General features: G+C 38.6%; 3 protein-coding genes and 1 long non-coding RNA gene across 5 annotated transcripts; 2 read left to right on the top strand and 2 right to left on the bottom strand.

Annotated features, from left to right (window-relative positions):
- Nucleotides 1–5,568: 5,568 nt before the first annotated feature.
- Nucleotides 5,569–14,541, top strand: LOC133734637 (uncharacterized). Of its 2 annotated transcripts, XM_062162250.1 has the most exons (20): nt 5,569–5,870; nt 5,944–6,032; nt 6,172–6,284; nt 6,384–6,438; nt 7,000–7,085; nt 7,873–7,939; nt 8,023–8,085; nt 8,325–8,495; nt 8,572–8,665; nt 8,762–8,841; nt 8,937–9,012; nt 9,235–9,278; nt 9,673–9,740; nt 10,372–10,457; nt 10,571–10,728; nt 10,862–12,203; nt 12,321–12,607; nt 13,261–13,455; nt 13,533–13,689; nt 14,030–14,541. In XM_062162250.1, exons 1-20 carry the CDS (start codon nt 5,759–5,761, stop codon nt 14,332–14,334), a joined length of 3,648 nt encoding a protein of 1,215 aa, XP_062018234.1. In that variant the 5' UTR covers nt 5,569–5,758; the 3' UTR covers nt 14,335–14,541. The 2 variants fall into 2 exon arrangements, with proteins under 2 accessions (XP_062018234.1, XP_062018235.1); XM_062162251.1 differs by lacking the exons at nt 5,569–5,870; nt 7,000–7,085.
- Nucleotides 14,542–14,605: 64 nt separating this feature from the next.
- Nucleotides 14,606–16,101, bottom strand: LOC133734638 (E2F transcription factor-like E2FE). Its single transcript, XM_062162252.1, has one exon. The coding sequence runs from the start codon at nt 15,930–15,932 to the stop codon at nt 14,889–14,891; it is 1,044 nt and encodes a 347-aa protein (XP_062018236.1). The 5' UTR covers nt 15,933–16,101; the 3' UTR covers nt 14,606–14,888.
- Nucleotides 16,102–18,018: 1,917 nt separating this feature from the next.
- Nucleotides 18,019–18,915, bottom strand: LOC133730861 (tobamovirus multiplication protein 3-like). Its single transcript, XM_062158373.1, has one exon. The coding sequence runs from the start codon at nt 18,913–18,915 to the stop codon at nt 18,019–18,021; it is 897 nt and encodes a 298-aa protein (XP_062014357.1).
- A 2,312-nt stretch (nt 18,916–21,227) lies between these two features.
- Nucleotides 21,228–22,048, top strand: LOC133728793 (uncharacterized). The gene is made up of 3 exons (XR_009856014.1): nt 21,228–21,522; nt 21,665–21,734; nt 21,888–22,048. It is a non-coding gene; the product is annotated as an uncharacterized LOC133728793 (long non-coding RNA).
- Nucleotides 22,049–27,063: the final 5,015 nt, after the last annotated feature.

Here is a 27,063-nt window from a genome sequence, read left to right as displayed (position 1 = left end):
TTGTCCATGACCAAGATAACTGGTGGGTTCAAATCATGAAAAGAAAATACCTGAGAAAGGTTTTATGTTTCCTTTTAGGCTAAGAAGAAACAATGATTTCTTAGCTTGGAAGGGTGTGCTCGATTCTAGAGAGATCATTTTACAAGGTATGAGATTAGACCTGTAAATTGACCGGATTTTGATCCGGACCCGCTCTGGATCCGTGGCTATTGGATGAGTTTGGATTGAAAATTTTGATCCGTTGATCCGTTAATGATCCGAATCCGTTAACCCGTTTATTTAACGGATCAAATACGGATTTAGGTCGATCCGATCCGTTTTCATAATAATAAAATATTATTTTTTATTAATACATTATTATTTTTTGAAAAATATAAAATATTGAGAATTTCTTAATACAATTTTTTTGCAAAAATCTAAGGGACGGTCTTCATAAATAGAGTCCATCAGTCCATCACTCAAGAAGCATTATTGATAAAGGCTTTGTTTAGTTTACCAAAAAGCTAAGAAGGTTGTAGAATCACAATTAATCTCATACACATCTCCTAACGTCTCTCTTAATTTATCAGGTCTAGTGAATATTTTGATAATGTAATTCTACTTTCGGTGATACTCTTCATGTTGTTTTAATATTTTATTAATATTTTATGAGGTATCATGATATAAATTTATTATTACTATTTAAAATGTAAAAATATTTAAAATTATAAACAGATCGGGTATCAGTTAATCCAGCCAATACGGATTTGGATCGAGCTATCAACGATCTGCTGGGTTAACGGAATGGGTTCGTGTTGAAATTTTTTATGAGTAAACGAATTTGGATTTTAGAATGGGGTGGACTAAAAAAATTATTTTATTAAAAGTTTACTAAATTTTTTTAAAGTTTTACAAGTAACCTATTTTATTCTTTTCTTAAATTAAACCACATCATAATTAAACACATTTCAAATAATCAAATAGCTAACTGATCCAAAAAAATAAACATTATAACATTTGATAGAAATTTAATAACAAAAGTCTAAGATGAAATAATATACCTACTCAAATTGTACCCTGCGCACTTGGCTAGAAGTGATATATTAATCTATAATTAGTAAATATGTATCATAATTCTCAACCAACTCTTTTTCAATGTGGACAATCATATTATCGGTCAAAAAGTCATTCTCCATCTTGTTGCACAATGTTGTTTTGATATGTTTCATAGCTGAAAATTCTCTTTCTGTAGTTGCTGTAGAAACCAGCAAAGTCAAAATAAGATGAATCAACCGATCAATCATTTGATATCTCTGTGATATTTTGTTTCAAAAAATCCTCAACATAACTCAGAAAAGAGTAGTCACATTCTTTAGCACATCATGATGAGGTACATCAGACTCATAAATGATCAATTCACTTCTCAAAAGGAAATAACATATATCGGACCAAAAATAAAATAATATATGGGCTAAGTTTAGAAATTTGAGGTGGGCTACTTTTTGATATTTAATTTTTTAAACTAAAATTAAGCTACAAATTAATGTTTTTTTTTTTTTTTCAAAATTTGGGGTGGGCTGTAACCCACTGGAGCCCGTATGTAGTTACACCCTTATCAAAGTATAGTAGATTAAATCATTAGAATTCCTATCCCTGCTACTAATCAGGAAGATGAGTTTGTTTGGGGTCCTGCTTCTAACGGTAAATTCATTATTAAATCTGCAATTTGGATGCAATATGGAAATTCAGATAAGTGTGAGCATATTGACCTTATCAATAAAATGTAGAAGCTTAACATTCCACTAGAGGTTAAGATGTTTGCTTGGGATCTGGCTCCTCTAAAGTGAGGAGGTTGTAAATTTACGTCAATTTCATAAAATCTTAACCATCTGTCTAATCTAAGGGTCCTGACAATTGACACATCACTATTCCACCAATTTTTGGTTTTTCATCTTAACCCTAGTTAACTTTCCGTTAACTCCAAAAAAAAAATTAAAAAAAATTGGGAATTTCTCGTCAAGTTCCTTCTTCGTTCTTCCTTTCCTATTTTTCTTTACTTCCACGGCTGCGTACTAACCATAGAATGACTTCTTGCACTTGTGTTAATTAATAAATTCATCAAGCTAGAATCAATTCTATGTTATTCATTCTATTTTCATAATTACGACTCAAATTATCAAATTGTTTATGGTTTTGGTACTAGAGAACTCGGATGACCAGATTCAATTTTCATAATCCTATGCTCATCTTTGATGGACCTGAGAATTAGAAAATTGTTTATCAGCTTGATCATGCATCATCAATATTAATGAACTCATCTTCAGCATCGCAATTGAGAATCTGCTATGTGATGAGTTCAAAAAATTAATCATGAAATTGAGTTCAAGAGTTCTTAAAATTCATCAAGATGCAATACTAAATTGGGATATATTAACTCCATTGGAAAAAAAAAACAACAAAAGCAAGTTCAGTGTGTATTTTGGTCTTCGATCATGGTTTAGGTATCTTCAGATGTCTGTATTAATGGAATTCCACTTCAAATCAACATTTTCAAAAGCCCTAATCCTCTGTACAGTGTACAACATCAGATTTGTGATTATGAAAACAGAATAAATAGCATAGGATTATTTCTTTATGAATTTATTAATTAACAGAACTGCAAGAACAGTCATTCCATGGTTAATGCACAACCATGGTAGCAAAAGAGAAATAGAAAAGGAAGTACAAAGAAGAACTTGACGCAGAGAGTTTCCTCTTTTTTTTTTTTTAGAGAGTTAACGGCAAGTTAACTAGGATTTAGATAAAAAATAAAAAATTGGTGGAATAGTGATGTGTCAATTGTCAGGACCCTTAGATTAGATAGAGAGTCAAGATTTTATGAAATTGACAGAAATTCACAACCTTCGAACTTTAGAGGAGCCGGATCCGTTTGCTTGGCTCCTCCTGAGAGGTAGACTAAAACCAAGGGACATGTTTTCCAGACTTAAAGTTATAGATAATAACTCTTGCCCCTTTTGTGATAGTGATAATGAAACCGCTAATCATGCATTTGGCTATTGGCAATTTACTAGAAAAGTGTTGAGATTTGCCAATCTAACTTATCTTTAGATCGATTACAATACTGGCTATTTAAAGGTTTTTCAGGATTTTTCTATTAATCAAGCTTATGATTCTAAGTTGTTTGCTAGAATGATTACACTTTGTTGGAAGATTTGAAAGGCAAGAAATAATGTTGTTTTTAGATAAAGCTCAACTAATCCAGCTTGTGTAGCAACTACTGCCGCAACCTTGGACAATGTTGCTATTCATGTAGGAGAGAAGGGACTAAGTAAGGTTGTATATCAAAACACCAAACCACTATAATGTGGCAACCTCCTCCTAATGAAACATATAAGATCAACTTTGATGGCTCAGTACTTGGAAAATCGATAGCTAGTGGATTTATAATTAGAGACTCTAATGGAATCCCTCGGGCTGCTACTGCAAAAAGGGTTGGAACAACTACTATTCTGGTGGCTAAAGCTTTAGCATTTCATGACAGCCCGCTTAGAGCTCTTCGAAATAGCTACAGAAGTATACACCGTGGAAGGAGATTCTAATCTAGTCATTGATTATGCTAATGGAATAACTACACCACCTTGGAGGCTTTTGGAGATTATCCAAAATATTCGGCAACTTACTCAAGCTTATGACACGATCTTTTTCAAGCATTTTTTTAGGAAGGCAAATTTTGTAATAGAGGCAATTGTAAATGGAAGCCTGTTGTCAATAATTTCTAGTGAGGCATTGATATTTGGATGGTCTAGTGTGAACCAATTTCATATCTAGTGAGGCTTCTAGAGCCTGTTGTCAATAATTTCGCCAGAATCTATCTGTGAGGTTTTGTTGATTGATGTACTTTGTCATTATTAGTAGATAATTGCCCATCACTTGCTCAAGAAAAAAAAAAAACCGAGTACTTTAGATCTTAAGAGAAAATTAGCAAGAGAAATGATTTTGTATACAATTAGCTCATCATCTGTGCTAAACAAGTAGCTCATCATCTGTGCTAAACAAGAATTGTCTATCTCTACCAACTATACTACTAATCTGCAAAACATATTCTTATGTTCCTTTGGGTGAATAGACTCATTCACCGGCCCCCTTTAAGACTGAAGCATATTCACTTTATAATTTCATAATTCTACTATTCATGTTTTATAACATAATGTAAAAAGATCAATTATATCCGAGACATTTTTTTTCGGGCAACGCGGAAGACAGATTCATTGATAAAAATCATACGACCTTATAAGGTTGGAGAGGTCCCAGAAGCTCTCATAATACATCACCTGCTCAATTTTAAAAGACTAAAATCCGAAAGAACCGGAAACTCTAAAAACTAAAATCCGAAAGAGAAATGCAAAAAACGAAAATGTAGAAATATATATGAAATATATGGACGGTTCAACATAATACTATTGTTCGATACAAATTGACTGTTAACCGATCCGATTCAATTGATATTAGCAGAGATAATTTTTAAAGATAATTTAAAAATATTTAAAAATATTAGCAGAAATAATTTTTAAAGATAATTTAAAAATATTTATAGCTGGAAAGGTTGGGGTTGATGAGGGTTTAGAATTATTTATCAAATTAATAATAAATGTAACGCCTCTCTCTATAGCATTGATACCAATAAAGACAGCTAGACGAGACCAATTTTTCACCCCAGACGCTTCTTCCATCAAATTCTAATGCCTTTTCTTCAAACTTAAATACTTATTATTTTCTGTGATAAGGTACAGACATTCTTTTGCATGTGATTGAATGAATAATGTATTCCCACCGACCGATTTCAAACTATAAAACATTGTTTTTCAATTCAAATGGAAGTTTTCATTTTTTTTTTTTCTGGATCGAGGTTATACAGTATCATCAAATGTTTTCTAGGTCTAGAAATTAATCCGTGCGGGGTCATGTCAGAACTTTTCCTTCCATAAACACTGAGAATAGATTGAGATTTAACTCCAATTAGCGTCGACAGGATTCGAACTCCGATGTGGGGTTCCACCCCTTCAAACTCTTATCAACTTGACCATTTTAACCGCCAAAGGCTCTCCTCTACAGTCTTAATAACAAAACACAATTTTTTTTATCTTGCAATCTCAAAGATCTCAACCAATCTTACAATCCCATTTCTTCAATCCATAAAACTCCAAAGACCGTTCTCGCCGAAGTCCAAACTAAAAGCAATTTATAGAGCGACTACAATTTCCAACAGAAGTGACCGAGAAACCAAACTTTTACAGAACGGTAGATCACAAGTTTGAAGGTTTGATTGTTGATGCTTTGAAGGTTTGATAGCTGATACTTGGGTAAGTTACAGTAGATGCGGTAAAAAATATGAACGGTAAAAAAGGTTAGAATTGTAATTTCCCCACTGAAAATATGCCGACAAATCCACTGTAGAGACTGCCATGTCTCTGCCGGGTTTCTGACACATGGGGGGCACAAATCCCCAGATCCAACGCACAATAAATCTAAAGCCTCACGTGCCCCAGACTCACGGTCACGTGCCATCCACCCCCAAACCCCCCCCGCCTCTTTCACCTCCCATTGTTCTCAGATTCCCACCGAAAGCAAGAAAAGAATTTCTCCTTTCCCTCTCACAATTCGCAAACCCCAGATGCCCGATCCGAACCCGACTAGGGTTCTCGCATTCCCGATCGCCTAGATCCGAACAGCTCCGGAGCTCCGCCGCAGCTTGTCGGAATTCCGAAGGTCATTTCCAGCAATGGAGACCCTTCTGGGTCGAGCGCTGGAGTATACTCTCAAGTACTGGCTCAAATCCTTCTCCAGAGACCAGTTCAAGTGGCAGGGACGGACGGTTCAGCTTTCCAATTTAGGTAAATTCAGCTACTCATTGCCTCAATTTTGCAGCGATCACGGTTCGTTAATCGCGGTGGTTTTGGATGACAGATATGGACGGCGATGCTTTGCACTCCAGCATGGGATTGCCGCCGGCGCTGCACGTGACCACGGCCAGAGTCGGCAAACTTGTGATAGTGGTTGGTATTTTGATTCTGCATTCATTTTGTTACCTATTCGATATAATTCACTTTTCGAATAGGTGTAGTGAAAATTGGAAGGAAATGAAATGAGGAGTTTCATACTTATGCGTTTTTTTTTTTGGGTATGATTTAATAGCTCCCATCATCTTTGAGCAATGTTCAAGTGGAACCGATAGTAGTGCAGATTGATAAGCTGGATTTGGTTTTAGAGGAGAATTCGGAGTTGGATGCGAGAAACAGTCCGAGCAGGTTATTCGGAATTATATGTTTAGCTTGATGTTACATACCAAGCTTGTAACAAGCTTGGCAGCTGACTGTAGATACTGAGCACTAATGTCTTGCATGCAGTTCGCCATCATCCACTAGCTCCGGGAAAGGAAGTGGTTATGGATTTGCTGATAAGGTTAGGTTTGCTCAATGCAGTTAATGTGTGCATTTTATATCAACAAGGTCTTGTCCTTCTTTCTGTCTATTGGAACTGTCAGCCTCAGAACTTGTGCCTTTGATACTACTTTTGCGATGCTAGAGGTAGAGTACCATTTTTAGGTAAAAAATTGAACATGGTGAGATTGTTGTCAAAATGGTGATCGTAGCTTGTTAGCCAAGGTACTGAGTATATACACACCCTTAAACCAGCGAGGAAGCTGATAAACCATACTTCTCTGTTATATTCCAAACAGTTGAACTCCTCTGGGAATCTTTCAACAAAATGTCTCTCCAGGCACTTAAAGAGCCAAGCTTGTTTAGCAACCTATTTTGCCATTTCCTCATTGACTAATTCTCAACCCCCCCAAACCCTCCCTCCCTCCCTCCCTCTCTCTCTCTCAAAGCTGTTACCTCTGAGACTTTTTATATATTTTTTCTCTTTTTGTTCATGTCATTCTTCTTTTGCTCTCCTTCTTGTATTTCATCTCCCACAGGACTTTTATTAAAGGTACATTATTTGACCTTTGTAAACTATCAGATTGCAGATGGAATGACTATAGAGATTCACACAGTTAATCTTCTACTTGAAACTCGTGGGGGTGGTCGCCAAGGAGGGGCAGCTTGGTAATTCTGAAGACCATTTGTCTAGTTTTACTTTTTATATTCCCATATGGCAGTATCCTGCTCCTATCTGCTCCATGAATTGCCCTTAAGATTTTACTACCTTATTATAGATTGTATAATTTTGGAAGTTATAGTTGGTGGGAACACCTCAGTTTCTGATTTTAATTTGCTGCAAGCAGTAATGGTCTCTCTGTGCCTGGAATATACTATATAGTTGTAAGTAAGTACCTTTGGGCTCTGAACAAGGAATTGGTTTTTATAAGTTTATAAATGACCGTGGTCAACAAGAATAAACCGTTCACCCTTAAATGGCATATGTAAGTAGTAAGGGATTGTAAGTTGGTGCCGTTGTGCACTATAGCTGTCTTTCTTAAATAGCTTTCTTTTTACTATTAAACAGATTTTTTTTTTTTTTTTGACGTAGTACATATCGTAATGTAGTCAGTTGTTTCAGGATTTGTGAAAAATTAAAAGTTGCAAGTCCTAGGACTGTTAAAGGAGGAACATTTACTTTGAAACAACAAGACGTAGAATATTGAACATGATGGAAAAAAGTAGGAGGAAGCTAAAAATTTTGCTGCTGAGATTTTTGGATGGCACTGTCTAAAGGATTCAAGGATGTCTGCATAATTATTTTAGATTAAAAAGTGTAGGGTTTATGAGTTCAGGTTCTTGGACAAAAAAAGAGTAGAGACTAGGATTTCTTCCAATTTTGATTGATGGACTTGTAAGTAACTTCTTATGCTCATCCTTCTCTCATTATTTCAATTTTTTTTCCTTACCCCAGGGCATCTCCTCTGGCTTCTATCACTATACGCAACCTTTTGCTGTATTCTACTAATGAAAATTGGCAGGTAATATATTGTTATGCACATATGATAGTTGTTGACTACTTCTGTAACGTCAGCTGCTTACTTGAACAAATGCTCTGTGACAGGTAGTAAATCTTAAAGAAGCACGGGAGTTCTCCACCAACAAAAAGTTCATTTATGTTTTCAAAGTAAAGTGCCTACCTCTGTGTGTTACAACGATTATTTCTCTCTATCTTTATTTTCTCTTACATGTGGTGGGGTTGGGGTCCTGCTCTTTTTTCGTGAACTGCTCTTATTGTGTTTTCATTTCCCATTGTCTTGTTTCTCAAATGTATGAACCTGCATGTGCCATTGTTCTCTGACCAGGGATGTTTTACTTTTCAAGTTTAAATTAGTATTACATGATGATAAATTATTTTCTTACTAGAAAATTGAGTGGGAATCTTTGTCCATCGATCTCCTGCCTCACCCTGATATGTTCACGGATGCTAATATAGCGAGCACTCAAAATGGAGGAACCCAGAGAGATGATGATGGTGCAAAGCGAGCTTTCTTTGGTGGGGAGCGCTTTATAGAAGGAATTTCAGGAGAAGCTTATGTAATGCAGATCTAAACTTTGTAGTTTCCTGGTATTGATGTTACTGTATCATTCTTGACTTGGTGATTATGACCAGATCACAGTGCAAAGGACTGAATTAAATAGTCCACTCGGGCTTGAGGTTCAGTTACATATCACAGAGGCCATTTGTCCTGCAATAAGTGAACCAGGTAATGTTCGGAATGTTTGTAGATCACTTGTTTCATTGGTCTTAAATTATATGGTGTACATATAGCTCAGAGCTAATATATGATCATGCCACACAGGACTACGTGCTCTTCTCCGCTTTATGACTGGATTATATGTCTGTCTGAATAGAGGAGATGTTGATTCAAACACTCAGCAGGTTTGCAGTTTCCTTTACTTTATTTACTTACTATTATCATGCTTAGGGACCATCTTAATTTCCCCTTGTCTTTCTATTGTGATGGTATTTTTCAGCGGTCAACTGAAGCAGCAGGCCGTTCTATCGTTTCAATTGTTGTAGACCACATATTTCTCTGCATTAAAGATACTGGTATGTGAAATAGGGATTTCATACTTTTGTTACATGTAAGAAACAGGATTCATCCTAATGAACCAAATTTAAGCCAAAATAGTCTGGGAGTTCAGTTTGTTGGTAGCTAGTTTTCTTACTCTGTTCAAGGTTGCATGTCATGTTCTTTTTCGGATTATACTGTTTGTATTTCTGATGTAATTCTACGTAAAGAATTCTTAGAATTTTTGACTTTACTTGCAGAATTCAAGCTTGAACTTTTGATGCAGTCACTCTTCTTTTCACGGGTACTGTTCTGTGACTTAAAGTTAACATGGTTATCAATTCTGCTATCAACATTTTAATATTATGATACTCTATTAGACGCAATCGACATAGTGCTGATACTTCAAGGAGGGTTCTACATTATGTATTACACTTCATGAATGTGTCTGGGTTTAATGTGAAAATGATTTGGCATTGGAAATGTGTTAAATATTGAAAAAAAATCTTATATATGTACTAGAAGAAAACCACACTTTTTTTTTTTTTGGTTACATACAGTCAGATTTCAAGCCATTAGATATCATTGGGGAGCCTACAAATTGTAGGCTGATCCATATCTTGTAGTGTTTGTGCTGTGCCATGTTTTCTCTACTCATTTAGCAGTCCAAAAATTTATAAGAATATCCACTTTTGCAGACAAGTGTTTCTGATGGAGAAATTGACAATAACTTGTCTAAGGTTATGATTGGTGGGCTCTTTTTAAGGTAAACTTTGTTCTGTTTCAATTTTTCTAGATATTTGATGCTTAGACAGCTAGTAAATTTTTCTGGCGCACATTCTCCTGGAGTTCAATGTTCTACAGTTTTGATTGCATGTATGTAAACATATGTGTGGCGCATATATGAAAATTTACCACCTTTTGGGTGTTTGTGCATTTGTCCCCTTGTCTTTTAGTTGTGCAGACAAGGATATTGATATTTTTTTTTTCAAGGGTTATATTACTATCAAAGTATGTGTAGAACTTGAGTAGCTTTTCCCCCTTATCTTTTAGTTACGTGCAGACAAGTTATTTTGATTATTTTTTTTTTCAAGGGTTGAATTACTATTAAAGTATGTGTAGAACTTGACTAGCTGATCCTATTTGTTTGGCTAAAAGCATAATTGGTTAAGTAGTGTTTGTCTGTTGCTTACCTGTCACAGTTCAAATTTTGCCTCTGCAGAGACATCGGCACTCTGTAATCCTTATGTATACCTACTTATTGAAGCAAATAAATTTTAATGGTGTTTCGGAAGAGAAAATTATTAAGTTGTACAACAGTATAGAATCGTCCCTGCTTTCAATTTTTATTCTGCTAGATGACTAAATCATAGTTAATGTTGGTGGCTGGAATGTAGGGATACCTATTCGAGACCTCCTTGCACCTTAGTGCAACCATCAATGGATGCCATTTCCGAAGAACCTGTGCATGTTCCTGACTTTGGTATGGGCTAAATTTATTATATATTCTGGAAAAAAAAAAAAAAAGAGATTTTATTTGTGTATCAAATTATGGGTATGTGTAATTTGAAGTTTATCTCCATTTTTTTTGGACAGGTAAGGACTTTTGCCCTCCCATATATCCTTTGGGAGCTCAGCAGTGGCAGTTGATCGTGGGTGTCCCTCTTTTATGCCTTCATTCTCTTCAGACCAAGCCCTCCCCTGTGCCTCCAGCTTTTGCTACACAAACAGTCATTGATTGCCAACCCCTGATGGTATGCAATACTTGTTCCCTATCAACACCTTATATGAACAAACGGTCATTTATTTTAGGTCTGTCTTTTATTTTCTTGTTCTTTTCTGAATTTGAAAAGTACCGCTTCTTAATCTTTTTCTTTTTAATCCCAGATTCATCTTCAGGAAGGATCCTGTTTGAGGATCTCTTCCTTCCTGGCCGATGGAATTGTTGTCAATCCCGGTGCTGTTTTACCAGATTTCTCGGTAAATTCCTTGATTTTCACCCTCAAGGAATTAGATGTTACTGTTCCCTTGGACGTGGACAATTTGCGTAGTCATGGTAACAACAGGAGCAGTATCAACCAGAGTTCCTTTTCTGGAGCAAGGCTTCACATTGAGAACTTGTTCTTCTCAGAGTCACCTTCACTAAAACTAAGGCTACTGAATTTGGACAAGGATCCTGCTTGCTTCTGTCTCTGGGAAGGTCAACCAGTTGATGCTAGCCAGAAGAAATGGACTACTAGAGCATCACACCTTACTTTGTCTCTCGAAACGTGTACTGCATCAGCTGGACTTCAGAGTTCTCTTGACGGGACCTCAGGCTTGTGGAGATGTGTTGAGCTGAAAGATGCTTGCATAGAAGTAGCTATGGTAACTGCTGATGGGAGCCCATTAACAAATGTTCCTCCTCCTGGTGGTATTGTCAGGATAGGGCTAGCTTGTGAAAAGTATCTCTCAAATACTTCTGTTGAACAGTTGTATTTTGTTTTGGATCTTTATGCGTACTTTGGCAGAGTTAGTGAAAAGATAGTTCTTGTTGGAAAATATCCTAGACCAAAGATGAGTACGGATGATACGTTCAAGGGGAAGCTAATTGACAAGGTTCCCAATGATACAGCAGTTAGTTTAGTGGTGAATAATCTTCAGCTACGATTTCTGGAATCTTCTTCCATGCATATTGAAGGAACGCCTCTAGTTCAGTTTGTTGGGCATGATCTCTTTATAAGAGTTACTCACAGAACTCTTGGTGGTGCAGTTGCTGTTTCCTCCACTATACGTTGGGATGGTGTTGAGGTGGACTGCGTAGACAGTGAGGGAAACTTGGCATGTGAGAATGGCAGCGATTTAATTTCTATTGAAAATGGTCATGGTTTTTTGGCAAGTGGAAATGGGTATCCTCAACTAAGACATGTCTTTTGGATACATAACCAAATAAACCATTCATCAAATGGTAAAGCTATTGTAGATCGATTTCTTGACATAAGCGTGGAACATGTAATTCCTTTAAATGAACAAGATGTAGAGTGTCATAGTTTGAATGTGTCAGCTTGTATTTCTGGCATTCGCCTAGGTGGCGGAATGAACTATGCTGAATCCTTGCTGCATCGCTTTGGAATACTTGACGCTGATGGTGGTCCTGGGAAGGGGCTATCTAAAGAGTTGGAGAATTTACGAGCAGGCCCTCTTTCAAAACTTTTCGAACCAGCATCTCTCATTGTTGATTCAAAAGAGGGTATGTGGCAATTGCATTTGGGTGTTGTTATGGTGTTCTCTGTTCAATTTTTTTTTTTTAAATTTTACTCAATTTAATTTTACTGCAATCGCCCTAATGTTCAATTTTTTTTTTCAGATGGAAGTTCAGGAGATGGGAAAAAGAGTGAGGTTTTGCACTGGGGAAAGCCAGATGATGTGAGCGTGTCCATAGAATTGAAAAATTGGTTATTTGCTCTTGAAGGTGCACAGGAAATGGCAGTGTTTAGAAGTTCCTACAATCAGGAGGGTGTGAGCAGAGAAGAGAGGTCTTGGCACACAACATTCCACAATCTGCACCTAAAAGGAAAAAGCAGTCCAAAACAAATGATGAATGGCATTAGAAAGTCATACAGGACACCAAAATATCCTTTAGAATTGGTGACGGTAAGCATGTCTCTCTCTTGCCTTGATCCCTATGTTTTTATGTCCTGTTATGCTAGAGAGATGCAAAAATTGTTTGATCATACATGCATGAATATTTATTAACAGTGAATGAGACTGTTGGATGGATTGTTTGTTCACCTGCTAGCGCCAGCTTGGGTATGTTCGATTTCAACAAAGATAATCACTTAACGGAAACAATCTCTCCCCACTTCCCCCTATTAAAATTACGTTTTCATCATTACATTCTCTCTTTACATAGACTAATAGACACATACGAATGTCTTTTGTTCAATACATGCATTTGATGTCTTACATAATTTCTAATGTCTTACATAATTTCAGTTTAATTTTTTATAAATTATTCATCGTTTCTCTTGACTGTCGACGATATCAATAGTTAGGGTCAGAGGCTGAATGTTGGACTAGTGATGAAAATATTGATATCAAAATATCTGTTAATATTTCTGTAAGTTTGAGTTCTAATATTTTTGTAACTGGTTCCAACATCAATGTCATACCCTAAATATACATTAACACTGTATTTCAATATAAAGATAGATGTTTGTGATTGATTTCTTTATGTGTCTTTATATAATCTTGGGATTAATAGAGGTATCCGATTATTTTCTCTTACATCATAAAAATGGTTTCAGGTTGGTGTGGAAGGCTTGCAGATATTGAAGCCACATGCCCACAACTATCATAATCCTGCTGTCTTACATGTCAATGGGACCAAGGAATCTGCAGGTGTAAATCTTGAACTTCGCCTGGTGACAATGGAGGACAGTGTTGATCATGAAATGGGGGAATGGGTTGTAGAAAATGTGAAATTCTCTGTTGAGCAACCGGTAATTAAATTTTCGAGTTAATTATTGTCTTATTTTCTAAAATAGTGTTCTGCATTATCAAACTTTTTTCTCTACAGATTGAGGCGGTTGTATCTAAGGATGAGCTGCAACATCTTGTTTTATTGTGCAAGTCGGAAGTTGACTCAATGGGTCGAATAACAGCTGGAATTCTGCGGCTATTTAAGTTGGAGGAGACCATAGGCCAGGCTGCTATGGATCAACTGACCAACCTTGGTATGTAGTAAACTGTTTGCCAGTAAATAAGTACAGTTCATTAATTCTGGTCAGGATGTATGCTTCTGGTCTTCCAACATCCAAGTTTCCAAAGTTCATTCAAATGGCATTTCTTGACATATGCACTTTGCTTCTCCGCCCTACATGTGTTAAGTTGCTCAATTTATTTGTGGAAATCAGATATCATTTTGTATTTTTCTTTAGCTGTCAAGTTTTATTTCTGGCTTATATGATTGGGGTACTGCTGGAATAATTACTTGGTATTTCAGTTTGTGCCGAGACTCATGCTCAGTTTTGTTTGTCCGATCTTCATTCATGAATTTTGGAAAATGAATTGCAGGAAGTGAGGGCATTGACAAGATCTTCACTCCTGAGAAGCTCAGCAGGGGTAGCAGCTTCTACAGTGCTGGGCTCTCTCAATCAAATTTGATAAATGAAGGCCCAGTTACAAGTACAAGCACCTCAGAAATGACCGTGGCTTCACTTGAGGAGGTAGTTACTGATTCACAGGTCAAGTGTGCTGCTCTTCTTACCGAACTGGGCACTTCAGAATCTTCCGTGCAACATCTTGCAACTGTAAAGCAACTCACTCAAAAACTTCAGAGTATGCAGAGTTTATTGACAAAACTAAAGTCTCAGATATAGTTGGCCATTCTTTCCCCTGTAATAGTTTGGGATTAAAATGATCCCATTCAATAGCTTAGCCATTCTTTTTTTGTATATAAAGAGAGACATTGGCATGGTCGTGGGTATATCCGTATATGTAATAGACCGGTGATCAGTTTTGTACGGATTTGAGTTCCCAAAGTAATATATCATCCTCAACTTCAATTCAACAATATTACGTTCACACTCGATTCAAGTTTTGCAAGTTTTAGCAAATAAGCAGACAGTTGATAAAATTACTCGTGCAATTAGTAGATGCTCTTTTTCATTCATATGCCAATGTTGGGTAACAATCTATAAACTTCTTTTCCTTGCTAATATAGGAAACTCAAAATGAGGAAAGCTGAGAATACAAGGATAGGGAATACACATCAGTTGCACAAAACAAAGCAACCAATAAATCTGTGTCGAATGTCAATACAATGAGACTAACAATGTCACCAAAACCAAAATGAAATATGAGTCCAACAATATGCAGGTGACCCATCTCTTCTTTGTCGAGTCAACAAAACAATGAGAATCGAATCGAAGCATCAAGAACTCTGAATTGGATTCTTGTCAGCAACTTGAGAGTTCCACAACATCCACGCTTCCCTATAATGCGAAAACAGCTCCTTCATCGCTTGGTTCTGATACTGAGGCCGATAATAAGCCCCCAGACTCTCCCAGCAAACCTTGTTGATGTCAACACCCTTCCTAGCTCTTGGAACCGCCACCGGAGCGAAAGGACCAAACTGGTAGCTCTTCGAACTCTCCTTCGCCCCACAGCCATCCGAATTGCAGTTCTCAACCTCACCCTGATCTTGAACTCTCTTCTCCACAACCTTGCTCCTCTTACTACTCGCATTCGTCAGATCTGTCCCAAAGCTCCTCTTCTTAGCCTGCTCCGAATTCGGCTCCGAATTCAAATTCAAACCATCTCTTCTCCCATTCAGCCCCAACCACCTGTACGCCGGCTTCCCTGTATCCGCCGTATGAGTCTTCTCAATCAAATTCACCGACGACAATACATTCGCAATGTCATAGATCCTCCTCACCTTCGTCCTCATCACTGATACATTGTGAGCATCTCCAACTCCAAGCAGTAATTTTGCAGCTTCATCAAGAGAAATCGATTTCGATTCCGATCCGGTACACACGAACAGCTTCACGAAATTCTGAGCCAGAAGCGCCAGAGACTTTTCCCTCTTGGTCTCATCCAGGGTGTTGTTGTTATTGCAGGCCGCCGGGATCGGAGTCAGATCCAGGCCTTCTTCTCTGAGCTCCTTCAGGGCGTTAGGGACCGCGCCGAAACCCTTCCACGTGTACGTGTTCTTGGACTTTCTTGATAGGAGCCCGACGCTCTCCAGGACGTTGACGATGTCGTAGATCCGGCGGCGGACGACGCCGAGGCGCGAGGCGGCGTCGTCGAGGCCGATCAGGGCGGTGGCGCCGTCGTCGCGGTTGTAGAGGCTGAGGAAATTGGAGCAGAGGAGGCTCAGGGACTTCTGCTTTCGGCTGTAGGAGGCGTCGCGGCGGGTGGTGGTGGTGGTGGCCGGAGGACGATCGACGACGGCGGCGGCGGAGGAGGAGGACATGGTCGAATTGAAAGGACCGTTAGAGAGAGAGAAGAGGGTTTGGGTTTGAAATTTGAAATTCACGAGCGTTTGGTTTTTGGGGATCTGAAGGAAATAGAGAAATAGAGAGAGAGAGAGAGGGAGACGCACCGACTTGGATTCAAAAATTAAAAAAGGTTTCAAGGAGCGGGAATCTTTTACATCAGCTTTTTTTACTTTTTAACTTTCCAAATTAACCTGTGTACACTGTACATGGTAGACTTTGGGTTCTATTTTTTACCCACCTCCTTATGGTCTTTTTTCCCATTTCGGGTCATTGTATGGATTTTTCTCCGGCCTATTAAGACAATTTGACGTAATCTGTTTGTTTGTCGCACATTAAGTTAAATTTTATCATATTGTTTGAACGACTCTGATTACTATTTGTGCGAAAAGTTTACTTTGATTTCATGGATTATTACTACGTGTTTATACTAATGTAATAGTGAGAATTTTGTGCGAGCTATACATGTGAAAAAATCATAAAAGAAGGCCATCTGACCAATTGACAACAAAATTAGGTGAGCTGGACCAATCAAGTTAACCTAAAGTATCGTACACGTGGTATTCTGAAAATGTATGAAAATATCCCATTTATTTGTTTATCAATTTCAAAAAAAAAAAAAAAAAAAAAACAATCAAAATTTTGCGTCTGTTCTTCAGCCTGAAGCATATGGCCCAAGGTTTGGCTTGCCTCTGGGCATAAAGACTCAAATTACCAATGTTTGAGTACACAAATTCCATGGAAAATTCAAATCATAATTCAAGATGTCAATTTCCTAAGTTTCAACTACAACTCCATCTATACTTAAATTTTTCGAGAAGTAAACATGGTGGACAAACTACCTTATCAAAGTCATAATCTGCATAAAAACACTTTGTGCATGGTTTAACAACTTTTCGTACTGAAATTTCTCATGCCAGACCGAACCCCAAACCCTCCCCTTTGCTGAATGCTGATAAGCCCCAGTCCATCCCTTTTAATCAGTCCTGGCCACCAATCAAACGACATCGACAGCCTCCTTGGGCAGGAGACCCACCTAAGCGTTCAAAGCCAACGCCCTCGCATATCTTCTCACACCCCTAAAACCTGCCACTAGCAATATGAGTATAGCTTTCTGGCCGTCGTAGACAATCCAATAAACTGGATTGTCTATGTCACCATGAGAAACAAAATCACTCCAGCAATGCCCAACAAGCCCTGCAAATCTTCCTAACGATCAGAATCGTCGTTGAGAAGGACGCTCACCAGATCGAGGAGTGTCTGGATGCTGAACATTGAGGATGGGATCCTACTCATCCTAGCCCAAAATGACTAGGGTTAGGCTCTATTCAAGCCTTTCTTATTTAAGATCCATAGCGGAGGATATTGTTTTTAACTTTTATGCACATCCATAAAGATAAAAAATTGTACTTTAAGCATTTTAGGGCTTGACTAGTTGACCTGGCCTAGTCTTTTTATTGACTCATTCATCGGTGCTTAAATTGTTATTTAAGCATTTTTGGGCTTGATTAGTCGGCTTTATTTATGGCATGTTTATGGAGATAAAAGAGATGACTCCAATACGTACATGACTTCCCTTGCGTTTAACCGTTTACAAACACAGTTTGCACTGAAATACAATTTAGACTCCACATTGTAAACATGACTTCCCTAGCCTTTTCCTTTTTTTTTTCGTTACACCAATTAATACATATGTTTTTTTGAACTAAATTAATAGAGATGTTATCGATTACTCCTATACGAAACATATATACATACACTCCTTAAAGACGCTGTTCAAACTTCAAACTTCAAACAACAAAGCACCAATCATATGATTTGACGACAAACAAAATAAAAACACCATGATGCTAAGTTACTAACATACACGAGACACTCCTTAAAAAGGCTAGGTCAATTCTTTTTGACATATCTACCACCCCTGCTGAGAACAAAAACTTCCCAATACAACAGTTCAGAATGGTCATCTTTGAGTCGTAGCTTGATGATGATTTCATTGTCCTCAAAAGTAGATCTCAAAGTCCATGTAGTCCTTACTGCCTGACCCTTGGTTAATTGCTTTCATCATACCTTCAGAGCGCGATCGCGAATAGGTTGATATTGTGTGATCCCAATCTTTGGAGGCAACTTCCTCAGAATGAAAAGAACCAAAGAAGAAGGCGATATCTCCACCAACAGGTAATAGATCAAGTTTAGAAGGTGATTCAAAACATCAAGGTCTGCCGCCTTGTCGAATGCACATAAGCCCATCATTACGCATCTCACAAGGAAACACGTAAAACATATGGTTGTCACGTAGCCAACCTCATGCAGCTTCTTACGTCTTGCTTTCGATTCCACAGGAAATCTCTGCAACATCAGAAACAGTCTTCCACCATACACAAGAAATCCAAGGGCTGCAAATAAGGAGACCCCTGCGAAGAACAGTTTAGATAACAAGACCACGACTGGGATAGGGTTCCACCATAATATCAACCACATAGATATCTGAACTAGATAAACCGCAGCGTTGATTGTAAAGAAGCTCGGCCTTAGTCCATCTGTAGAAACAGCACGCGCCTTATAGTAGATTTCAGCCCAGAACAGAACCAGAAGCGCGTAAGTTGTGAAGAAAGCCAAACTTGGCATATCAAGCAACACATGTTGGAGAATCTCTGGATGCAGCTTCTGTACTTGCCGGCGGAAAATAAACACTGCTGATCGAACTGCATTGACAATAAAATTGAGAAATTGGAAGACCTTCTGGGTGGTCCAGCCGTACTCCGGCACTCGCACCTGTGTCCCAACCAATTGAACTAGGGCAACGAAAGCGACGAGGACGTAGAGAATGGCGAGGCCGTGGAAGATTCGGTCTTGCCAGAGCGGCGAGGCATTGATGTCGTGCCACCAACTTGACGACTGTCTGAGATTGTAAGCTATCACCGCCGCCGCCGACTGCACCACACCAACGCTATGCCCCATCACAGATTGCCGCGAATTTTCTGTGAATTTTGTGATGGACCGAAGAGGTTGATTGATTTAGATTTGGGATTGCAACCGCGAGAAGAAACAAATGATTAAAATCCAAGCTCAAAGTCTAATGCATTTTTTTTCTTCTTGTTGTTTCTGTTATTTATATTTATTTTTCTTTTTCCGGAAAGCTGGAGAATTCCAAGTCGGGCTAAGTGGCCAACATACCTTTTCCTTTGTGAAATAGGTTTTATGCAAAACCTAGAGCTCATAAATAAAGTCTGTAAACAAAAAAGTAATCTATATCTCGGACACACACACACACACACACATATATATATATAGGGGTTAGACGGTTCATTGGATAAATGAAAACAATTTCAAGGTTGGAATAGTACATACACCAACACAAAACACAGGCCTACACCTACATTGATACACAAATTACTCCAAAAAACATTAAAGCACAAGAGTCTAAAACTAATAAAAGAACTTCGGTTCATTGTGATGACTACGGTTAAGTCAGTGAGCTATTCCATTCTGATTAATGGTACTCCTACAGGTTTTATCTTGCCTTCTAGTGGTATTCGACAGGGAGATCCTCTCTCCCCATATCTTTTTATTCTATGTGCTGAGGGTCTCTCTGCATTAATCTCTTCGTCAGTTCATCAGGGATTGGTCAAGGGTCTGAAAATGTCTCCCACGGCACCTACTATTCATCATCTCCTATTTGCGGATGATAGCTTTCTATTTGGAGAAGCTTCAGTGGGGGAATGCCTAGCCTTCAAGCACATCTTAGCCGTGTACGCCAAAGCTTCCGGTCAGCATATCAATTTACAGAAATCAAGTGTGGTCTTTAGTGGTAATGTTAGCCTTCAGACGAGGAATCAACTAGCTGCAATCTTGGGTGTGACATGTGTTAAAGAGAATGGCTTGTACTTGGGGCTTCCTATACATGTAGGGCATAACAAGACGGCCATCTTTGCCTATCTGAAAGAACGCCTCACAAAAAAGCTCATTAGCTGGCGTGCTAAGATTCTCAGCGTTGGCGGTAAGGAATTACTTATCAAAGTTGTTGCTCAAACCTTGCCAACTTATGTGATGAACTGTTATGCCCTACCTAAGTCTCTCTGTGATGATCTCCAGCAACTTTGTTGCCAATTTTTTTGGGGTAGTATTGATGATAAGCGTAAAATCCATTGGCACTCTTGGGAGCGAATGTGTCTTCCTAAAGAACAGGGAGGTATGGGGTTCAAGCATTTATACGCTCATAATCTTGCCATGCTAGCTAAGCAAGGATGGCGTCTTCTTACACATCCTAGTTCTCTTGTGGCTCAAGTCTTCAAAGCCGTTTATTATCCGCATGGAACTTTTCTTACGGCAGACATGGGGGAGAGGCCATCTTACTCTTGGAGGAGTATTATGGAGGCTAGGGCGGTCTTGCAGGCTGGTTTATCTTGGAGAATCGGCAATGGTAGTTCTGTGGGCATTTGGGATTCCGATTGGATTCCTTTTGTTTCTGTTCACACTCTCACTCGGCCTCCGGATACAGTTTTTGAGCGGGTTGCAGATCTCATTAATGCGGACACCTGGTCGTGGGATGAAGCTGTTGTTCATTTATGTTTTGATCCTCACGTGGCTACTCGGGTTTTGTCTATTCCACTTAGTAGACGCCATGGTCAGGATAGAGCGTCTTGGAAATTGGATAAGCGAGGTTTCTTCTCGGTGAAGTCTGCTTATGTTATAGCTCGTGAGTTTATCATGGGTCATCATTTTGCTTCCTCTTCCGTTGGTGATCCATGTGGACCAGTGTGGAGGGCCTTATGGATGGCCAAAGTCCCCCGTAAGGTCGCCATATTTGGGTGGCGAGCTGTTCAGAATCTCCTCCCTACTCGTGCTGCCCTAGCTACCAAGGGTTTCTCCGGTGATCTTCAGTGCGTCATTTGCTCCGATGAGGTTGAAACGGTGGAACATTTGTTTTGTCAGTGTCATTTATCCACTGGAATTTTAGGTGCTGCCCCTTTTTATATTCAGCCTTCTTCTTTGACCTGGAAGGATTGGTTTCTGGAGAGAGCTACTACCACTACTAGAATAATGTTAATAGACATCATGTCATAGACATCGGTCAGGAATTCACGCGATGTAAAAGAGATTTGTAACATCAGTTCTTGGAAAATCGATTTCTATTTCTACAATTAACATCGTTTATCATTTTTGACCGATGTCTCTGTTTTTTTGCAAAATTTTGAGAAAGCGCGGAAACGACTAAGTTACAAAATTGATGAGGCGGGGGAACAAATTTTCGTTTGCCTCCAACACTTTGTCAGTTTCCCACGCGACTACACTCGGTTAATTTTCTCTCTTAAACCCTAAACACCACGACTACACTTCGTTTGCCTCCTCTTCCTCATCCTCCTCCTCCGACCAGCACCCAACTGCTCTCTGCCTCAGCCTCTGCCTCCACTCTCCTCCGCCTCCGCTATCCTCCTCCTCCTCTTCCTTTTGGCACACCTGTTCTCTCATCTCTCTTCTCCAATTCACCAGATCTGCTAAAGACGCAGTCCACGCCGGAGCTCCGCCTTGCCCCTCCTCCTTCTCTTTTCTCCTTCCACCCCGACGGTATCACTTTCATCTTTATCCTCTCAATTTTGCTTGAATTTTTGGGTTGAATTGAATTTCTGGGTTTAATGTTTTCAATCGATCTGTTCTGGGTTTACAATCGATCTATGTCTCACTCTTTCGTTAATTTCTGGGTTTTCAGTGTATCGGGCTCGTGGTCAACTGATCTTGCTCTTGGAAACTTGGTTCGATTCAGAAATTTTCAAGCTCGGGTAAGTTGCTGCTTTACTCTTGATTAAATGAATGAATGTTCAAATTGCTCTTGCTGCCTTGCTGTTGGTTCGATTTCATTCTGTCAGTTCCAATTGGGTTGGATGCTGAGTCCTAGTTATTTCGCTTATCAAGTTGTGCTTGGGTCTTTGCAGATACAAGAGTATGTTGAAACTACAAGCTTCTGTCAATTCTGGAGGTAAGGAACATAAAATTAATGTTGACATTTATGAATAATTTTCAGATGGGTTTGTTTTGATTTTTGTTGTGTTCTTGATTTTATTTGGTCATTTTTGTTTCCTGGTGGGTTTTTGGGAGAGAAGGGGCTTTTGGATGGCCTGGTTTGGCACCTTTAACAACTTCAAGATGAGAGCAACCCAGATTTTGTTGTGGAAGTGGTGTCTCTGTTCTTTGATGATTCTGAGAAGCTTCTCAATTATATCACCAGAGCTCTGTGAGGCCCCAAGATTTTTCTTTTTCAATCTGTCTTTATATCTTTTGGATTGGGTTGCTTTGTTTTGTGCTGATGCTTTGCTTTTGGATACTTCGATTTTGTTGTTCATCAAGATATAAACCAAAACCGATGTCTAAAACAATTATGGACATCGATAAAAACACAAAACCGATGTCTACAATTAATATGGACATCGATATATAAACAAAAACCGAAGTCTAGAGTAACTATGGACATCGATACAAACATAAAATCGATGTCTAGAATTAATATGGACATCGATGTATAAACAAAAACCGATGTCTAGAGTAACAATGGACATCGATATAAATACAAAACCGATGTCTAGAATTTAATATGGACATCAAGATATAAACAAAAACCGATGTCTAGAGTAACTATGGACATCGATCTAAGTAGAAAACCGATGTCTAGCTTATGAACCAGATGTAAAAATTTATTAGAACCGATGTGTAAAATATTATTAGACATCGTTTCTAAATCAGAAACGATGTTAAAATGGATAATTGTGTTGTTAAACTTATATTTCATTAAGCATCTAATGCCAAAATATGAAGGTTCGACAATAGATAAACACACCAAAATGGTGATCACATAAACGTTTTTACATCGGTTCTTAACCTTAAACCGATGTCTTGTGGCAAACTAGACATCAGTTGTGAACCGATGTCTTAGTTTTGGTGATCTTTAACATCACCCACTAAGACATCGGATTTTTTTTTTTTTAACATCAGTTGTGAACTGATGTCTATGAACTTTATCCTAGTAGTGTACTCTGACAGCTGAGTGCTTTGATAAGTTGTTGGTGCTGATGTGGAGTATCCGGAGGAATAGGAATGAGAAGTTGTGGAGGGATCGATCTCAAACAAGGCTGGGCCTTGTGGCCGGTGCTATGGCCTGATATGAGGAATTTTCTCGAGTTCAGCAGGAATCTGGTGGTCGTACTCAGACTGGTCTTGTACGTACAAATATTTGGACGACACCGCCTATGGAGGTTGTTAAGTTGAACGTAGATGGAGCTTTTCTCTCGGAAGTGCAGTATGGAGGCACAGGTGGTGTCCTGAGGAATTCTTTTGGACACTTCATTGCGGGGTTTGCTTATAGAGCCAGTTTGGTGAATTCTGCATTACATGCGGAACTGCTCGCTGTCCAGAATGGTTTGGACTTTTTGAGGGCCTTGAATGTTACCAAGGCTGTGATTGAGAGTGATTGTCTACATGTCGTCCAAGCCATCAACTCCTTAACTGAGGATTTGTCCGAGTTCGCAGCTCTGATCTTCGATATTCAAGGCTCACTGCATGAGCTGGGGGAGGTTACAGTCTGTTTTGCTCCTCGACAGGCCAACGTGGTGGCTTATCGTCTAGCTGGTTTTAGTTTTGATTCCAATATTCATATTGAATGGTTTACTCATGCTCCAGATTTTATACTGGATGCCCTTATATACGATTGTAATTGTATTTAGTTAATAAAGTTTGTTCTATTTCAAAAAAAAAAAAAAAAAGAACTTCGACTTCAAAGGAAAATATACCTAGGTAGTTGCTTAACCTACATCAAGCATGCAATTGTAGTACGCACGTTGGGCAACACTTCTAAGAAGACTCATAAAAAATCTTCAACTAGGCTAGACTAGACCAAGACCAAACCCTAGGCAAGCACCATCTCCTTCCCCTTAGGATTAGAGTTCCCATCTTCACTAGGCTAGCTAAAAGTTAGCTCTCCCTTCTTCTTGTTGGTTTGGCTCAAAGCAACAATCATGAGCCCAAATCCAAGAGCCCTAATCATGAGCCAATAGTTTGCCCTACACAACTTGGGCCCAACCCAAATACCACCAAGGTAATAGCACCGCTACCACAGCTATACTCCGAGGCTCCTCCGATGCAGAGAATCACCACGCCATTCGCACAACCTCTTGGACCACCACCAACGTCTAGCTCAACCACATGCGAAAATCTCTTCCCATCACCGACCCAGATTTAGAAGATAACCTGGGCGAGAACAATTTGTTGTCAGATTGGTAAATCTTTATGTTTTTATCATTAATGAAATGATTACTTCGATGACCATGCACTTTACCACAACCCACGGCAACTGATGTAAAAGCGGTAATTTTTGTTCTATTAATAGTAATTATTCAACCTAAACTAATGTACTAGTTTATGAACAATTTAACAAGTGTGACAACAAATTTGTTGTTATAGTGGTAAATCTTTATGTTTTTATCATTAATGAAATGATTACTATAATGACTACACATTTTACCACAACCCATGCCACAACAATTGATGTAAAAGTGTTAACTTTTATTCGATTTGCAGTAATTACTTCAAAAACTACATCATTTACAAGATTATCAACATTTTACAATTCCAACAACATTTGTGTTGGGAATATGGTAAAACAAATATTGAACAAAAGATATGTAAGTACTCAGTATTGTAAGGAGGTTCTCCATTTGATAAAAGTTGTCCAACTATGATATTTACATCTTTGACCACTCAATTACAATACCCATAATAAGTGTCGTCATAAGTCGTAATTTTAGTTCTACTATGTGTAATTTATTATTTTGACCATATTTGTTACATGTTTCTGAACAATATTACACTTCAAGAAAGAATGTGTTGTTAATATGGTAAATTTTATTTTTAAAATGATCGACACATGTCAACATTTAAGCAGGTAACCTATTAACCAGTTCAATAGATTTCCACTACATTAATTTATTAAAAATAAAAAAATAAGGGTATGACATACATCAAGGTACCCTAGACGACCCCGAAGAAGAAATCGTCCTCGAGTACCATTCCAATTTGTTCAAACCGTTGTTATTGGTCTGATCTTCCAGTTGAGCTGTCACGATTAGTGGCTGAACGTCTGATGTCTCATTATCCTGATTTTCTTACCTCTTGTGGTATGCAAAAACTGGCAGCGAGCTTTTTCTGACCGCGGTGAGCTTCAGCAACGTGAAATACTTCCTATAATGCGGGTTGAAGCTTCTCTTTACTCCTATGGTACCGTTTGTATAGCACAGTTCTTTGATTTGGGGTCCAAAAAAATTAACCCCATTAGAACGGTGGTTGAAGAACAAGTGCGAAAAGCCAACCTCGATCAAGTATCCAAGCTTTTGTTGTTTATACTCTGGTTGGTTTCTTTTGTTAATTAAAATAGGGCTAAATACAAATTACTACCCTGTGGTTTAGGTCCAAAATCAATTCAGTCCCTGAACTTCTAATTTCATCAAAAACACCCCTGCACTTTCAATTTTGATCTAATAGGTCCAATTTGTTAGTTTTCCAATAATTGAGTTATTTAACTTGTTAATGTGGATCATATATGGCCTATATTTTATGATGTGGTGTCAAGGTGGTCTGCATTGTCAATTTAGGAGTGAGTCCTACTATTAAAAATAAATAGTTTTTCAACAAATAATCCAACTATTTGAAAGAATATTAACGAATTGGACCTATTAGATCAAAATTGAAAGTGCAGGGGTGTTTTTGATCAAATTAGAAGTCCAGGGACTGAATTGATTTTAGACCTAAACCATAGGGTACTAACTAGTATTTAGCCCATTAAAATAAGATTATGATACAAAGGGATCCAAGTTCTTTGTTCATAATCCTTTTTGATATGAGACTGTGCAAGTGAAACTGCCTCGATTAGGTTGGTGCATACTATGGACAAAGGAAAGTCGATGTAGCAAACTTCCTGACCACTTCAACTTCTCTTAATTGTGTAATCTTTGTCTTATGGAAAATTTCCAATGCAATGGTTATGACTCTGAATTTGGTTATGAGGAGTGGGATGAATTTACTATAACCACATGTAGGCCTGGGATTTTGAACTCGAGAACCGGTGGAACCAGAGGTTCGGTTAGGTTTCAACTTCTGAAAACATGACTAAATGGAAGCACCGAACCATTTTAGAAAACCCGGTTCGGTTCCGGTTATGCCTTTTCCATACTCTCCAGAACCGTTGGAACCGGTATATGCAGGCCTGTAGGTCCAGTAGCCCATATATTCATTCACTAAAACCCATGTATATGCAGACCTCACGACCTCAGGCCCGTTTCTTTACAAGTCAACACGACATCACGACTTAAACACTCGACAACCTCGACCTAAATGGCTAAACCTAAAACTCTTAACTCTCTCAACTCTCAAAGCCTCAAACACTCGACCTCAGACCCGCAGTCGAACACAGTGCACTTCCCTCAGTTCCCTGATTCAAAGTTCCAAACCCAGAATCTGTCTATATTCATAACCCCATATGTGCTTCAAAATCCAAAATCCCAATTCCTAAATCCCAATTTGTATCCCAAACTGGCAAATCGTAATCCCAAATTCCCAATTCCTCCCAAATCGTTCAACATTTCGACTGCAAATGAGTTCGAATTCACTTTCTTTGAATTCAAGTACTTGGAGTCCTCGAAATGAGATTGTACCTGCAACACAACAAGGAGAAGAGACTGAAGGAGTTCAGTCGCATCATCTTAGCACCACGAAGAAAGGTGCTGCAAAGAGAAAGAGGGCAGAGAAAGTTCAGAAATTGAAGAAATCTAAGGAGAGAAGTTGGATTTGGGCACATTTCATAAAGGTGGAGCACCCGCTTATGGAGAGTGTGGATGGAATTGAGCAGGAAGTTGGCCGCACCACAAGAGCACAATGTAAGTATTGTCCTACTCACCTCACATGTAATTCGACTAGTAATGGAACTAGTTCTCTGATTAAACACATAGAGGCTAGGTAATATGCAAGGAATATCCGGGTAGAAAAGAATTAGCAGCGAGTCAAACTCAGCTTGGTGCTGATGACTTGGATGAAATTATGGTAACTAGGCACTGGACTCAAGAAGCT

This window comes from Rosa rugosa, chromosome 2 (genome assembly GCF_958449725.1).
Source record: "Rosa rugosa chromosome 2, drRosRugo1.1, whole genome shotgun sequence".
NCBI classification, from domain to species: domain Eukaryota; kingdom Viridiplantae; phylum Streptophyta; class Magnoliopsida; order Rosales; family Rosaceae; genus Rosa; species Rosa rugosa.
This window is presented reverse-complemented; position numbering and strand designations above follow the sequence as displayed.

Excerpts from the sequence above, each read along its gene's own strand:
- LOC133734637 (XM_062162250.1), top strand. The coding sequence starts at position 5,759 with ATGGAGACCCTTCTGGGTCGAGCGCTGGAGTATACTCTCAAGTACTGG. Across the intron at positions 9,013-9,234 it reads TCTCTGCATTAAAGATACTG|AATTCAAGCTTGAACTTTTG; the intron begins GTATGTGAAATA and ends CTTTACTTGCAG. Across the intron at positions 12,204-12,320 it reads CATTGTTGATTCAAAAGAGG|ATGGAAGTTCAGGAGATGGG; the intron begins GTATGTGGCAAT and ends TTTTTTTTTCAG.
- LOC133734638 (XM_062162252.1), bottom strand. The coding sequence starts at position 15,932 with ATGTCCTCCTCCTCCGCCGCCGCCGTCGTCGATCGTCCTCCGGCCACC.
- LOC133730861 (XM_062158373.1), bottom strand. The coding sequence starts at position 18,915 with ATGGGGCATAGCGTTGGTGTGGTGCAGTCGGCGGCGGCGGTGATAGCT.